General features: G+C 39.2%; 1 protein-coding gene across 1 annotated transcript in view; it reads left to right on the top strand.

The window, feature by feature from the left end:
• The window catches only part of LOC137676268 (uncharacterized), a 93,837-nt gene that overhangs the window by 3,306 nt on the left and 74,482 nt on the right, over positions 1-16,049 (top strand). Inside the window, exons 3-11 of the mRNA XM_068422966.1 lie at positions 370-535; positions 1,974-2,111; positions 2,855-2,950; positions 2,996-3,185; positions 4,456-4,583; positions 10,953-11,056; positions 12,575-12,740; positions 14,199-14,381; positions 15,666-15,818. Coding sequence (XP_068279067.1) covers positions 370-535; positions 1,974-2,111; positions 2,855-2,950; positions 2,996-3,185; positions 4,456-4,583; positions 10,953-11,056; positions 12,575-12,740; positions 14,199-14,381; positions 15,666-15,818 — 1,324 coding nt within the window. The remainder of the gene's footprint in view (positions 1-369; positions 536-1,973; positions 2,112-2,854; positions 2,951-2,995; positions 3,186-4,455; positions 4,584-10,952; positions 11,057-12,574; positions 12,741-14,198; positions 14,382-15,665; positions 15,819-16,049) is intronic.

The following is a 16,049-nucleotide window of genomic DNA, read 5'->3' as shown; positions in this document are numbered from 1 at the left end:
AGACATGCTTACCAATGCTAACAGCACCCTGAATCATAAAATGGGATTTCTCTCTTACATTAAACAAGAATTGTTGCCATTAAGTATAATTACTTGTAAAGAATTTACCAGGAGTTGACTTTATTAAGTGTTACAATTATGTTGAAGATGCTGTGATTATCTTGATAGTTTTTGTTTTGTTTTGTTTTTAAGGGGTCTTAGGGTCAGGGTGAATTCATGAAGAGTAGAGGCTTGCTATAAAGGATGGAGATACAGAATAAGACAGATCCATTGTGGAACAACTCTGTTTAGAAAATCTGAGTCTAATGTCGTAAACTGACACTGGCAGCCACTGTTTAAAGCAAGAAACTACAAACTGTTTTATTGCAGGGAAATACTAGAACAGCATCTTCTTCATTTTTCCTTCCATGATGGGAAGGTTCTGAAGCTCTGTCCTGTGAGGAGTGAACAGACCTGGGCATTGAACATAAAGCGAGGCATTCTCAGTGTCCTGCAGACGTCAGAAGCATCCACTGCTACTGCAGTCGCTGAAGAGGTGAGACCGTTGGTAGAGTCATGCTTTGGGGTGGCTGTTAGCCCTTGTGCATGTTCAGTTTTTTAAAAAGGGAATAGACTTAAGGTTTTTGCCACTTAGTGACAGGTCAGCAGACAGTGATGGTGGTCTGATTGCTTTTTGCAGTGAATGTTATAAATTTGGCTATAATTTGCATTCTTGTTGAGAGTTGGAATCCACTAACTTGTTATCTGAGGAAAAGCTGTGTATTGCAGAGTTCTCTGAGGAGTTGTAACACCAGGGCTTGTGCTTTACCTGTTCTCTGGGGAAAGTACCGTATTCATTATTCATGATTATTCATCGTGACTTTTTTCATTAAATTCAGGAGGCTTTAAGATCAGGCTTCTCAGAGCTCTTTGCAATTTTTTTTTTTTAATACTTAAGCGCAAGTTCTGCTGTGTTACACTGAAATAATAGTCCAGAGTACCCCACTGTCGCCCCTGTGTTTGCATGAGTGCAGCTGAGATACCTCAACGGCTGCACTTCCTTTGTGACGAGCAGTCTCTAGATTGACCTTCAGCGTGACGTGCACTACCTCATTCTCATGCTATTGCTAAGTGCTTAAATAGATGTTCTACAATAAGGCTTGGGACACCCACATGAAATTACACTTCTTCGGAGTAGAAATGCTCCTCTGAATTAACGCTTCCCCGCAAACCCACAAAATCTTAAATGAAAAAGCATGATCTGAGTCAGAATAACACAGTGAAATTAAACAAATCACAAACCCTGCCTATTATAAGGTTTGACTAAGGTCTTTAAAACTATTTGCCTTTCCATGGCTTTTGTGGTGAAGCCAGTGTCCTGCAAGGGAGAATTTAGGTCTCTGTTGCATTGTTATTACAACAAAGCAATTATTAGAATTAATTGTAATAGCCCATAATACCTGCTTGTATTGTATGTGTGCATGTGTGACTGTACTGGTTTTGTGGGGATAAAATCATAGAATCCATTTTCTGTTACATGTTGTTCCAGTTTGTGGCCAGCAGTGGTATGGTGATCAAGGCCATTAGCAGTAAGCCAGGGCAGCTGCCCCACACTGGCCCACAGGTGTATTCTATAACATTAATGTCATGTTCACTATAAATTGGAAGGCTTGCTTGGGATGGTTAGGGATTCTTTCCTTGCTTCTCTGATCTTCTCATATCTCTCTCCCCCCTCCCTCAATGGTTGCTGTCCCTGGAGAGTTTCATCACTACTATATGGGCTAAGCATAACTTTCTATCTTTCGTATTAGTATTGATATTGGTATTCTTATTTTATTAAATCTGTTTCGATTTCAACCCATGAGTCTCTCTCCTTTTCCCAATTCCCTTTCTTGGCTGGGGAGGAGTCTTGGGTGATAGAACAACTGGTTATTGTTTAGCCCTGGGTTCAGGCTAAATGGAGACAGTGACTTAACACTGTACATTGTTACTAGGTGGATGTTCTGGGAATATGCCCAACCAGGTATCAGCGAAAAGGTCCTATTCTTGTCAAGACAAGGGACTTAAACCTCTGCTCTCATCGGTATTCTGGTTTTACTTCTGTGCAGTCTGTTGCTCTTCCTCGTGTGTCGGTAAGTGTTGGGGAATGACACTGGTTCTTCCACAGGGCCTTTTAATTACTTTGAAGAGTCTAAGTACCAGGTTTTCAATTCACATCAGGTACTTCTGCTAGTGGGAACGTTTTTCATAATGTAAATGAAAACATTTTTGAATAGTCATTTATGCTCAATTATATTTGTGCGTCTGCCCAAACTTGAATCCTTAGCAAAGAAATGATGAATATTATTGTCCCTATAATGCCTGTTATTCACAGAATTTGTTTTTAATGCAAATTTGCATTGTAGTTGATGAGTATTATAGTATAAATGCTAGAGGTTGTCAGACGCCTCGATTAAACTCATTAAAATATGTTATAATGGTAAACTGAAAGTAGAGTGTGAAAGAGAGGAATAGAGAGATGTGGATAAGAAAAATGCATTGTGCAAAGTAAGTTATTTGCAGAAAACTTTGGAAAGAGAAGCTTTTCTAAAAGCCAGACTTACAGCTTTCTACTGTTCATGGCAAATACAGCCAATGTTTGTATCCTGTGCCATTTTTATTAGGTGAATATTATTTGTTTCTTGTATTGTACTAGCTAGTCATAATTTACCAGCCTTTTGCTTTTTTCAACTCTGCTAACCAAAAAGATGTGCTTAACACTCGTGCTTTGTGAGCTGAAATGAACTGAGACCATTTGACACTGAAAGTTAGTAGCACTTGCATTTTAGTGATGGAAAAATTAGACTGAAAATAAAGAGCGTATTAACTTCCACAGGCTGGGGGCTGTCAAAGGTCTGGACAAGAGCATTCACACTGTATCACAGAACTGGAATCCTCCATGAAGTTGGGAGAGAAAGGATTGGGCAGGCTGGCATAGGTCATCAAGACTTTATCTGAAGTTATCTGTTCTTCTCAGTCTGAGCAGCAGATCCTATCCTCCAAACTGGAATGTGTTCAGAGCATTAAGGATGGAGTCCTGGCAGAGGCCAGATGTACTGAGTCCAACCTTGTTACACCGTTCTCTCAGAAGGGCAGCGGGGCAAAGACACAGACACAGTCTTCGCTGAAACTCTTTCAAGTGGAAACAGAGACACTGTACAAAAAAGGTAACATGATGTTTCTGCTAAAATAAGGTAAATTTTTTTCCTAGAAAAATCTTGGGGTTTCATCTTTCCTGTGAGAACTCTTTGCACCTGATATTTCCTTTCATGTGTTAAAGAAATTTCTTTTCTCTAGATTTCCCATGCAGAGTCTCAGATGCCAATTTCCAGGAAAATAAATACTTTAATTGAATAGTGCGGCCGTAAGGACAGCTCAAGCTGGGTGCCTTTGGGGAGGGACCCAGAGCAAAGAAATCCCTGGGCGTTTATACCCTTACAACCTATGCACCTGCTCTTCACACGCTGTTCATGCACCTTGCACTGGTTAAAAGAATTCAGTTAAATAACACATGCATTAAACTATGTGAAAGTGGAGGTTTTCACAGGCTGAGCTGCTGAGAGCTGTGCCTTCTTTGGGAGTTGGGGCCTGCTATAAGTGGGAGCTGGGTGGGTCTCCAAAGGTGATAGATTTCCTTAGTAGCCAACCCTTTTTTACGTACTTTACATACCTAGCCTCCTTGCACACAGAGCATCAGCCTTCCTGTGTCTGTGGACAATTCCTAGTTTGTGTGCAACTGAAGCCTAAATAATAGCAAGTCCTGATGGAACTAAGGACACACGATCTCTGCAAACTGTTTCAATTTTTGCTGCTTCTTTGCTCTGTGTGCTTCTTAGGAGAATGGTTTTACTAAAGTCAAGGGGAGGCTTGCCTGAGGAATGATTTTAAAGTTGAGCTCTAAATGTTGAGGAACATTTTGGGGTTTTTTTTGTCTACTTCTAAATGTTTTTGGTTTTGGTTTTTTTTTTTTAAAAAAGGAAAATCCAGATTTCCAGGACACTTTTTGTTTAGTTATGCCGACATAACATGACAAGATTCTTCCTCAGGAAGAGGTTGAGAGCTGAGCTGTTTATTTTTCTTGGCACCTACATCTTCTATTGAGTTTTTGGGAGGTTGAGGTGTGGGACCAAGTGAGTGATTAGATAAAATTGGAAAGGGTGATGAGCGTAAAGTAGCAGGGCCATTGCAAGAGGCATATTGATGGAAAGTGGAACTTTTTTCGTGTGATTCTTCTTTGTCTTGTTTCTCTGACTCTTCAGGGCACACATGTCTTTAGGCCTTTATTCTGTTGTATTCTTAAATTCAGCCTGACTGCAGGCATTCATATTCATCCCTTGGCTTTACTGAGACAGAGATTCTTACATAATTTAACCATTCTTAACCATAGCGAATGGCCAGCAACCACCAGATATCTCATTTTTCCTTATGTCTTTCCAGTGGACTCTGAGGATCTGTATGTGACCAGCATGCTCTATGAAAGGGAGCAAACTGAGAGGGAAGTCACTGGAGGGGAAGTGACTGAACTAGTGTGGAAGCTTTGCTTAGCACATAGTGCTAGTTTTGAGGTAAGCTAAAAACATAACCTCCATTTCCTTGTAAGGCCCTTTGTGGTCTAAGAGCTCTCCTACACAGGTAAGAGGTGACTAGGAGAGCAGCAGTTTTGAAACACTGAAGTCTTCCATTGTTTTGGGAATTTTTTAATGTGGAATTATAGAAAGATAAAATGCTTTTAAGTGTCATTTTCCTACATAAACAATAAATCAAACTGAAGAGTCAAAATGTCATATGGCCCTTGAATATTGGGCAAAAGCAATTTTGAACTGTATTCTAAATTAACCTGAAAGAAAATGTTCTGGATTTTTGTTTTGCTGTGGAAAAAAAAAAAAACAAAGTGTCTAGTCTGGGTTATCACTGACAGTTTTGATGCTTAATTGTAAAACCCTTTTCTACAGCTTTAGTGTGGGATGCTGCCCCTGGTAGTTCTGTTGTTTCCATGTTTACTGGCATTCTGAGGTCTTTCTCCTGTTGCCTCATCCCCTCAAAACAGTTTGCACATGAAACCTTTGCCTCTGGATCTTGGCTGGTCAGTTCCATGTGCTTCTGATGAATTCTGGTAATAACCATTGTGTTTTCTGGGGATGCTGCTTGGGTCCAGAGGGAATCTCTTCTCACTTAAACCATTTTCATTGGTGAGTGCTGCTAAGATAGGGTGGAATATTTGGGTTATGGGGAACGTGCAGTGGCTTAATTTTTTTCTCCGATGACCATCATTCCAGATCAGGGTCTGCCTGTCTCCTTTGCTCACTCAGGTCTTGTAAGTTTTGTTGATACTGGCAGCAGCTGCATCAGTTAGTATTAGTCACTGTCTTGGAAATGAAGATCCTTATCTTCTGTTAAATTCAGACATTACCAAGAACACCTGTTATGTAATACAGGAGGATCAACAGATGATGGTGCTTAATCATTGCTGACCTGAGATGAACTGAGGGCAATGATCTAAAAGAGAGGGCGCTTCATATCCCATTATGCTTCAGATGGAGAGGTTCTTGCTAGTAATGAAGTTCCTATATCAAACAATATGAAAAAAATGTAAATTTCAAAATAGAAGAACACACTTCTTGTTTAAGTCGTTCATGGTCAGAATATTACTAGAAAACAAGTATAGTCTAATGGGGAAAGCACTGAACTGGGCCTTAGTGTCTCCATGAATTTGTCACTGATTAGTTTAGTCAGCTCATTCCTGATATATTCCCTGTCCTCGGATGTTATTGTCTTGTTAGACTGCTTGTACTTTGGAGCAAGGTTATTTCTTGTCCAGTGGGGCTGTAATCTCTCCTGTAAATGCATGTAGGTGCAAGTAACATTAAGAAAAAGCTTCAGACCTAGCCTAGGAGAAGGCACGTCACCTTCCTTTGTCTAGGTTAAGTTCCATTTCAAAGAACAAAAGCTCTGCCTGTCTCTTCCCTGGGGGACACACAGATACTGGGAGATGGAGTACAGGCTTTATGGAGGCTGGAGAGGAGTGCACTGCTGGCTTAGGGCTCTGCAGGCCAGTGGTGCCTGTTTTGAAATTAATATACTGTGTATATTCACCTTTCTCTTAGCTTTGGCTGTGATTAATGAGCCAAGTAGGTGTTTGTGTAATGTGACGTGAGACTTAAGGCAAAGGCATACGCTGGAGAAAGATCACAGTCATGACAACTGAAATTTGCAACTTCAGTCAGCTATGATAAATCACAACCCTAGCAGTTACTCCCAACCTATTAAATGGTGATCAGAGTCTGACCTGGTGGCACAGCCTGTCAAAGACCTCAGCACAGGGCTGAGGAGAAAGCAGCAGGTGGCCTTTCTGGGTGGTGGTATATGGGATAGGTTTCTCTCTTTCTGAGTTATAGGCAATTCTGCCATCTTTTTTAGCTGTGTGCGAGGGAGATTGGGGTTATTGAGAGCTATCGGAGCCATAAACATAATGGTTCTTGCTAATGTAGAATAAAAGCATCCTCTTTGGGTACGATAATGCTTAATTCTGCGTGGCTGTTACTGTAACAGCAGTATGTAATGGCATTTAGGAACAGACTAGAGGATCTAAATACTGCTTGGAAAATGTTGAAAAAAGAAATTAGTGCAGTGGACCTGAGAAACTTTCTCTAAATCGTACCTTCTTTTGAACACCCATAATTCAGTGTCTTTGAAGGAGCGGTAGACAATTTTTCCCAGTAACAATGGGATATCACTTCTGTCTCCAGAGAGGCCCACTGGCTTCATGTGTGGGAAATTTGTTTTGTAAATTACTAAGACCAGCACAAGTGGCTGCTGTCTGTGCCACTGCCTAAAAAAGAGGTGAATTATTCATCATATGCCCATCCCAGCACAGGGTTCAGTTGATTGTCAGCCATTTTCACTGTTTCAGGGTGTTCCTTCTATGTGATGAGACATTTCAAAGGGAATCTTTATTATCCCTCATTCCAACCGGTAAAATGTCCTTTTGGGTCAGGAAAGAAGTTATGGGAAAGCCCACAGCGTTGCCTGGGAGACAGCTCTGCTGTTATGCATGTGTAGCTTGTTTGTCCCCTTATTGCTTGACTCTGAATGAGTCAAGACTATGTGCTGCTTTCAGAACACAAAACAAGAATAAATGAAAGGGAAAATCCCCAACTCCAGGGAAAACAGTGAAGGGTTGAGAAAATGGGGGTGGAGACTGTGTCATTTCCAAGGAAGCAAAGTTGTTGTTTAATTTTTTAATGCTATTATGAGACAAGATTGCATTTCAATGTGGATGTAGATTAGCTAATGGACCATTAAGTGAACAAGCTGCATACTGACAAAGAATGGTCAAAGGGATGGGGAAAAGGGACCCTCACTTGAGAGAGGCTTGAAGGAAGCCTGTCACACAGCTTCTGCTGGGGGCTGTATTTACATTTGTCTGTCTGGATTGTGATGCTGGATTAGTAGCTCTAGTGAATGTGGTTGTGTATGCATTAAGCAGTGTGGGCAAGACTATGTCAGATTCACTCTGCCCAATTCCTGTACCCCAGTCTGACCCAAAAGAGTTTACCTTTTGGGCATGGTCTTACTGTTTGCTTTTCTCATAAGGCATTCTAATTGCTAGTTACTACCTAGTTGGGTGTTAGGATTTGCATGTTTCTAACTTGTGGGTGTAGGGAGTATAACAGAATATTTCCCAGGTGAGGAAGATGTTCTGGTTATCAAGATGAATTAAGATACTGTAGTTACATGGATTATTTTGCTTTTTTAAATTTGACTGTTCTTTTTCTGTATGACTATAATAATAACTTTACCAGGAACAGAAGTCTTTGTCTGCTGTGAATTGGAAAGCCTTAGAAGATAGTATTGGGAACGGCCTGTTAGGTCACTTAAACCTGGTTCACGACCAGGCACAATTACATCATTTCTGAAATAGAGGCTGAAATAAGGTTAACTGGCAAGGTAAGAAACCAAATAAGAAAGAACTGATGAGGATCAGAAGGAAGGGAAGTTATGCTATGGCAGGGCAGCTACAATAGAGCTCTATAATATTGTAGTATTGTACTACAATATTGTAGTAGAGCTACAATAAGTCTACAGATAGAAGGAAAAGCAAGCTTCTATGTAGAATAAAAGCCAGGCTTCCTTATATTTCATTTAGAGGTGGGAATGGGAGCCAAATTTGTGTGTAGTTTGTTATTACAATACTACAAACAGAGGAATTTACAGTGAGGTTATTGTTTATCTGACAGCTCAATTTCAATGCAACCTACCTTAAAAAATAAAAACAGTCCACCTGACCAGACAGTTCATTCTGAAGCTTTATTGTTAGGAAGTTAAAAAAAGCTGTTTCTCTGCAAACTTTTGCACTGACGAGAGCTTGTCTTGTCAGCAGGTGTGAAGCAGAATGAAGTCAGTCTAAAGTCTAAAATTATATCACCTGGAAATATATCAGTCTGGAAATTTTATCTTGATCTGTGCTGCGGCCTCCAGCTGATGAGCCACCTGAGCTCATTAGCAGCTGCACCCACAGCTCCTTGTGATGACACCTGTGAGGCCCCCCAGATCCCTAATCATGCTGCCCAGAGTGTATTTGCATGTGTAAAAATGAACATAAGGCCTGTGTTTTACAAATGCTTTTGAAGAACTTCATTAAATACAGTTTTCTGAATATTTTATAGACCACGAAATATAATGTTTCACTAGCTCCATAGTGTTCAGGGTTTGGTAATTTCTTTTTAAAATAGACCTTAAAGGTAATAATGGAATGGAATGGAAGACATGTGTATCTTACTGAATTTTATCTATGAAATCATAAATGTTATTGGAGTTAATACCTAGGTAGGGCTTCATGTACAAGAATAAGTTTCAATTTGAGGAAATTAATAATCTTGCTAAAAAGAAAAGAAGTCTCAAAAGAACAAAAACATAAACAATGTATTCGATCTGAAAAATTATTCCCTCAGCCTATCAAACAACACAGTAAGAAATTACTCCATCTTCTTACTGAAAGACAGCTTCTTTTTACTGAAAATGTTTTGGCAGTCTTAAATCAAAACCAAATGCTGGCACTGGGTCATTCCAATTTTTCATTGCTTTTGGAAGCAGCTCCTGGAAGGAAGGTCAGGAAGTCGAAATAGGTCTCTCCCCAGACCTTTGGTAATGTCACTTAGTGGAATTAGACGTTGTTTGTATGATTTTTACACGAAGAAAAATGTTTTCTTTGGAACCAGAGCAGTAGTCCTATGTCCTAAGCCTTTCATGTCTGAAGTTAATAAAGAATTGAAGTGAATCTATATGACGTGGACCATGATTAAAACTTGTACATTATAAAGTTATGAACATAAAAGCTACGGTATTTAACATTCTGCTAATTTTTTCAAGTAATGAAAATCTCCCTTCTTGAACTTTGGATCAGGTCTCAGAGGAACACATCTACATGCTATTTAGCCTTTAAAATACCATTTTCCAAAAGCTTCTACTGAAACCAAAATAACAATGTGATGAATAGTGTATGTGCAAATGAAAATAATCTGAAAAAAGGAGAAAATATCCTCCTTTCTCAGCAAGGGACAGACTGGGTAGGTAATACAGAGCCTAGTTTGAGTCAGGATGACACTGAAAGGTTTGTCTTGCATAAAAATAGAAAGGCTTCTGTCTTCTTGATAATGTGTTCGGTTCAATTTAATATTGGATTGATTTGATTTCCAGCATCACATTTTAGAACATAAAAAATATTGCTGATAAGGTAATACACATCCAAAAGTACCTCAAGACAGTAGTTTCTGAAAAATACTTGTTTCAGCTAATATGAAACTGATACTGCCATACAAGTTAAGTGAGGGGTGGGGGTGCTGTGTTTTTTTAATGTAGAGTCTAATACGGGTAGCTACTTCACTTAACAGAAAAGTGTGGGTCAGCTCTGAACTGTTCTTACTTTCTTTCAGCTGTGCACATGCAAATAAATTATTAAACAGAACTATTCAGCTTCAACTGTACAGCGACATTGAAATATTTAGTTTTTTTTTAATTAAGTAACCCTAAAGTAGTTTTTTCCGTTTTGCGCTCAAGAGCAAGGGGCAGCTTGTGAATGAAGGGCTGGAACTTCTTTACACTGAAAAGTGTGTGTGATAATGTAGTGCAGGTAAAATAGCTGCTGTATGTTGTAGCAATTCAACTTAGCCAGGGAGAACAGCTCTTCTACTGCAGACTGGTGCCCCAAGCCTGTCAGTGTTTTAAGAGGCATTTGGACAATGCCCTTAATAACATGCTTTAACTTTTGATCAGCCCTGAATTGGTCAGGCAGTTGGACTAGATGATAGTTGTTGATCCCTTCCAACTGAAATAGTCTGTTCTATTAAGTTTTAACTAATCCTGTGGTGCCTGCAGAGGCAAGAGCAGTTGTGCTTGGGCTTTTCCGCAGTAAGATGGGGTATTTCACCCAGCACCACAGGTACTCCAGCAAAACTTTTAAGCACTGTCCAAACCTCAGTTAAATGATCTTTCTTATAAACTTAAGACTAATATAAAGTTAGCTTGACTCTTGTTTCGTGTTGAGGCTGTGTCAGCAGTTTTTGTCATAAATCAGGTTCTTGCTGTACAAACTCAGAGAAGATTATGGCCTTCTCTTCTGGATTGTAACCACAGTGCTTCATTTTGGTTTATTATTCATTTGTATGCTAGTGGTGTGCATTGCAGTCACTGAGCACAGTTGCTTGAGGGACTGATTGACATCCTAAGTGAAAGCGCTTCTCCTTATATGTTTGCAGCCTGAAGAGAGAAGCAAGTGAGGGAAAGAAGATGGGGCACAGGGAAGAAAGGAGGTTTTACTCTCAGATTACATTGTAAATCAACGGCAATGCTGGTATAACCCAAAGTCTCTTGTGCTCTGTTCTCTAAAGCTGGTTTCTGCACAGCTGTAATATTACGTTTGTTGTGCTCTCTTACAGACTGCAGACCTTTTCATGACTCTTGTGTTTGAGCTTCGACATCTTTCTGTTGAGGCCTTAAAAGTGCTACGGCAAAGATCTTCGTTTAAATGCAGAAACAACTGGTAAGGCCTCTTTAGTATTGCATTAAAAAAATACATATATATAGGAAAGAAATGTGTTGTAAATATTTAAAATGTTTTAAATCTATGCCCAAGTGTTGGATTTAAATTTGGAGCACTTTAAAGGAAGAACATGTATTGCAGATCTTGTTTATGTGACAGAAGATTGATATTCTCTCCTTACTGAATGAACGTTGTGTACAAAATAGTCTTTCCTGTCCCATGCCTATTCCCACAGACAGGCTTCCTGTTTCAGGAACAATGTGAACAGGAAACTTGAGTCATGGCTTAGATGGAAGTCAATGCTGCTGGTTTTAAGTGTCTACTGCCATTTGTTACCTGGATCTGTACCTTTGGTACCCTTAGTACTCGTGGAGGAGAGGAGACAAATGTTAGGCTGGGAGTATGGTCATGGTGGAGCCACATCTTTTATTAGCAGCCTGATCTCGGGATGGTTTATACTGATCATTGAACTGGAGTTTTAAAGATGAAGGCCTCCACTCCTCTGCAGTCAGGAAGAGTTCTAATCCAATGGTTTGAGACTTTCAGAAATACTAATCCAGTATTATTAAAATCAATACAATTTTTTTCTCCCTCCAAAATCAATATTCTGAAAAGTCTGAACAAAGAAACAAGTTTTTAACTTCATTTCAGTACAAAATGTCACCAGCCTGTTTGAAATTCATCTAGTGTCAGGTTTTATGTTTGTAACAATATCTTAAACTGTACTTCATGCAAAAAGAGCAAATTTTGTTTTGGCCTAGGTTTATTTTCACCTTTTGACAAATAGTCATGTTAATATTCTTAAGTATTAGAAAGTAATCTAAACTACTCTGCATTTTTATGTATTAACTTTGGGCTAATTTTACTCAGGACAAGGTCAGTAACTTAAGGAGCTAAAAAGAGTCCCATGGAGACTACTCTCTTACTCTGATGCAAGTGCTTTTATCCTGTTTAGTTTAACTGCTTCCTAGTTAATGCCAAAGTGCCCATCCACCAGTATAGGAAGTAGGTACAGAATATTTACAGAGGGACTCTTAAGAGCCGAAATGTGTGTTGTCTGTCATGCTGATGTAACCTTTCCAATTAGATAAGGTCTAAAAAAGCACAAGAAGTAAAAGCTAGTTAATTCAGTTGTAATATTATCATTTGTTACTAGTGAAATGAAAGAAAAAAAACACCTTAATAAAAAATCAGTGCGTTAAGGTACCTCAGTCTTTAGAAGTCAAACTTGGGATATGTTTTGGCTTCATTTTCAGAGAAAGCAACTGAATATTTTCTTAAAAGCCTGGTTACACACAGTTTTTGAAATACCAATACACTTTATCACATCTTGGCTGAGGCATATTTCCGTAAGGTCACTAAACCAAAGGATAATGTTGATTTCTATGGAATCTGGCATTTGCTAAGCCCGTGGACTTTTATTTACTTTGAAAGAAGCCCAACCTCAATGTGCTTGTTATTCGATTCTTGAGTGTTCTGATCATTTTAGATTTGCTGTACTTTTTTCTTGTGTTACAGGCAGCCGCTAATAGATGCTCTCCCATCTTGTGCTACAGAGGCATGTGTTGTCCTGATGAAAGAAATTATAGCTTCTGGAGAAGTCGAGGAAGACAAAGTGGAATATTTCTTCTGGTCATTTTCATTTATTCCTAAACCCACCTCGGGCATGATTGAATCTCTTGCTGTGAGCGGATATTGTTTTTTCTTTTTTAATTTATCATCAATCGAGCTGGCTCATATTTTTTGTATTTTACAGTAATAGTCTTTTTCACAGATTTATACAAAACTCTGTCTATCCAGGTAATTTTGGTGGTGACACTACTGGCTGTTTTAATCTTGATTCCAAGAGAGTATGCAGTCGTGTTTGGTTACTGGAGCTTGATTTGCATTTGTAGCCTAGAGACTTTAAAAAACCCCAAAAAAAACCCCAAAAAAACCAACCAAACAAAAAAAGTGTGAACTACCTTGTGGACTCCAGAGACTGGTTTGGGCTAATTAGTTTTGAAGTTCAAGGTCAAGTCAGTGTGAGGAGAATGATGCTGTTGCAGCTACCCCTTACTTTGGATAGAGCGCTTTATTCTCCAGTTTGGTCCATTACAAGCTTTGTATTTAGCACCTGGAGACATTTCAGTCCTTTGTATATGCAGCGCTATTGCAGCTTTTGACATTTTTCCTTAACTAAGTTAATTGTGTGCAGAGTAATACTGGCTCCATTTTGTAGTATATTTTTCCTTTAAAGATCTGTTGTTCTGATGGGATTATACAGTGTAATCTGTCATGCTCTTAAGAGTCTGAAGTTGGATTTACTATGTTCTTTTGTGAAGATGCACTGTTCCACGTGGTAAAATCATAGTCTTGTAGCTTAAATAAGCCATTAAGAATATTTTTTTAATTAAGTAAAATGTTATGCCTGCTTGGCTTGTGTGCTAACGAACCATTGATCAGCCATGGAGAATCTTGTGGAGTATACCACAACCTGCTGTTCCCAATCATTCAGTTCTGACCAGGATTACAAAAACCAGCTCTCAGCAGGCTTTCCTCAGCACCTGTGTGAAATAATTCAGCTTGAGTTCATTTGGGCTTTGCAAACATTGGTTGGAGTGGTGGGATTTTCAGCAGTAACAGGCTTGCTTCAGAGAATACAGAAATTTGAAATTTGCAGGTTTATGGGACAGAAAAACTTATTTTCATTCTAAAAATAGTAAACTACCTGTGACTTACTGAGCTGTCAGTGCTTTTTGCTAAATATTGAGGTGAGACTTAGAGAAACTGTGTACTGGTGAGAGTTTTACTATTTTGAGGGTCCTGGAAAATAGTTTAGATTTGTTTTCACACTCCTTCCTAAGCATGCAGGACATAATCTCTTGTGAAAAGAACTGAGGTCTATATCATGTTGACACTAATTTAGCCCATATGTTTACATGTGAAGGTGGAAGAATTTTCCACTATATCTCTGCAGAGTTGTCCTTCCTTCCTTCCTTGTCTGTTTGTTTAAATCCTATAAGGGCTGTTCCAAAATATGCATTGTTGAGATTGATTTTTAGTGTGTAAGTATTTTGATATATTTATTTTCTATTGTGTGGTACAGTAATAATGAGAATGACTTTTCTGAAACACTGTTCTTTTTTTTTCTTGTTTACAGCCTTTGCTGAAGTCACCGGGAGCAAGTCAGAGCTGCTTCTTGGGAGTAACTGCTCTCTTACATAGGTTTTGTTCAGCTTATAACTCCTGTGATGATGTACCTGCTGTGCAGAGTGTGATGAGGACTCTTGGAAAATTTCTGGGAGGAAACTGTACTGCGCAAGATTCAGAAGGACTCAGCCAGGTATCAATCATATAAGAAGCATATGTTATAATGCTTTACTTTTCTGTTCCCTGTATGATCTAGAACTTGTTTGATGAAAATGACATTCAGTGGATTTCCAGAAAGCCATGAATACAAGGTTTGTAAATTAATATTTTTTGGTAGGATGGGCAGATAAAATTTTGTAATCCAAGAAGTACAGCCTATCAGCATGGGTGTTCTTGTGTATTTAAATAAGGAAAAGTCTTCGGTCTTCTGATGAAGCAAACTTCATAACTTGGAATATTGGAAGAACACCCATCACTCCCCTGTAATCAATCTGATTAAAATTAGCCAAGAGATTAGTAAATCAGAACAAGGAACTGTTGAAGAGAGGCAGGTGAGAAAGACTGCCAAAGTCTCATTAGCTTCTTGAAAACTGTTCCGTAACTTACTGCTGAAACACGGTTGTCTAATGAATGAAGAGCAGCCTCTTGAACCTCAGCAGCGTGTTGCAGTGAGTGAGTGAGTGTACAGATGTGTGGGAGAGGTATCTGACTATGACAACTTTACTGGATATGCAGAGTAGAATAGGAGAGACCTCCCACCTGATGTCTCAGACCAACAGTGAATGGAGTCTTGGATCAAAACAGTTGTGGAAGGTTTTTGAACATTTTAACTGTGGTGACTTCAGTATTTTTTTCTAGGGGACTGCCAGTAAAGGAAAATCAGGCTCCATATTGCATTGAAGTCCCTGGGCTCTAAACTTTAATATAGAGCTTGTCATTAAAAATTCATTGATTGTCAGCAGTGACATGCTTTCTGGCTTCTGAAGCTGCACGGGTTTCCTGTATGTTTAGTGAAGAAAATTGGTAATGTTATGGCATCTGTTGACAAATTATTGTTTTAAATTGGTTATTGTGTCCAGAACTCTGTGTTGAATCACTAAAAGGTCAAAATGTCTGTGATCAAGAGGGGCAAAATGTCAAAGTACTTGAAAAACTTTTACTGTACAGCAAATCCACGACTTCTGTTTTTCCATTGCAATGCATTTTGTTTAAATGCTTTTGTATTCCACCAGGTCTAAGCCAGATTTTACTTAAAAGTGGTACATGGCATTAGAACAGCCATCCATATTCACGTGTCTTGTCCTCAGACTAAAGCCAGAGTATAGCTGGTACTATAGGGGCTGCAGTAAACCTCCCAAATGATCAGCAATTATTTTAAATGGAGAATTTAGCACAGAAAATGTTAATGCAATGAAATTTTATGTGCAGCTGACATCATGTGGAGAACTTTTTATTCTGCCTTGCTTTGTATTTACAGATGCAACTGGTGTTAAAAGCCATTGGAAATGCGGGACTGGCAGCAGCTTCGCTAGCTCCTGTTTTGAGTTTGTGTGCTTCCCTGAAAAGTAATCCGATCGAAATTCGTCTAGCTGCTATCCAGGCCTTCAGGCGCATTCCCTGTCCTGTCAGGGTAAGTGATTTATTGCCAGCAGGTGACTGATGGCTTCCTGGCGCTGTCCCGGAGTTTTGACTTTCTGGAACAGTTATGAAACATGCAAGCAAATAAGGAACAAGTGCAAACGTGTCTTCCAGCAGAGCTCCTCTGCTGTTGGAGAGGTTGGTAGGACCACCCTGGTAAATGGACCTATAATATGCTTTGCTATAGTTGAGGTAACACATCCAGTGACTGAGGTAATGCTTA

This window comes from Nyctibius grandis, chromosome Z, assembly GCF_013368605.1.
Source record: "Nyctibius grandis isolate bNycGra1 chromosome Z, bNycGra1.pri, whole genome shotgun sequence".
In the NCBI taxonomy this organism is placed as follows: domain Eukaryota; kingdom Metazoa; phylum Chordata; class Aves; order Nyctibiiformes; family Nyctibiidae; genus Nyctibius; species Nyctibius grandis.
This window is presented reverse-complemented; position numbering and strand designations above follow the sequence as displayed.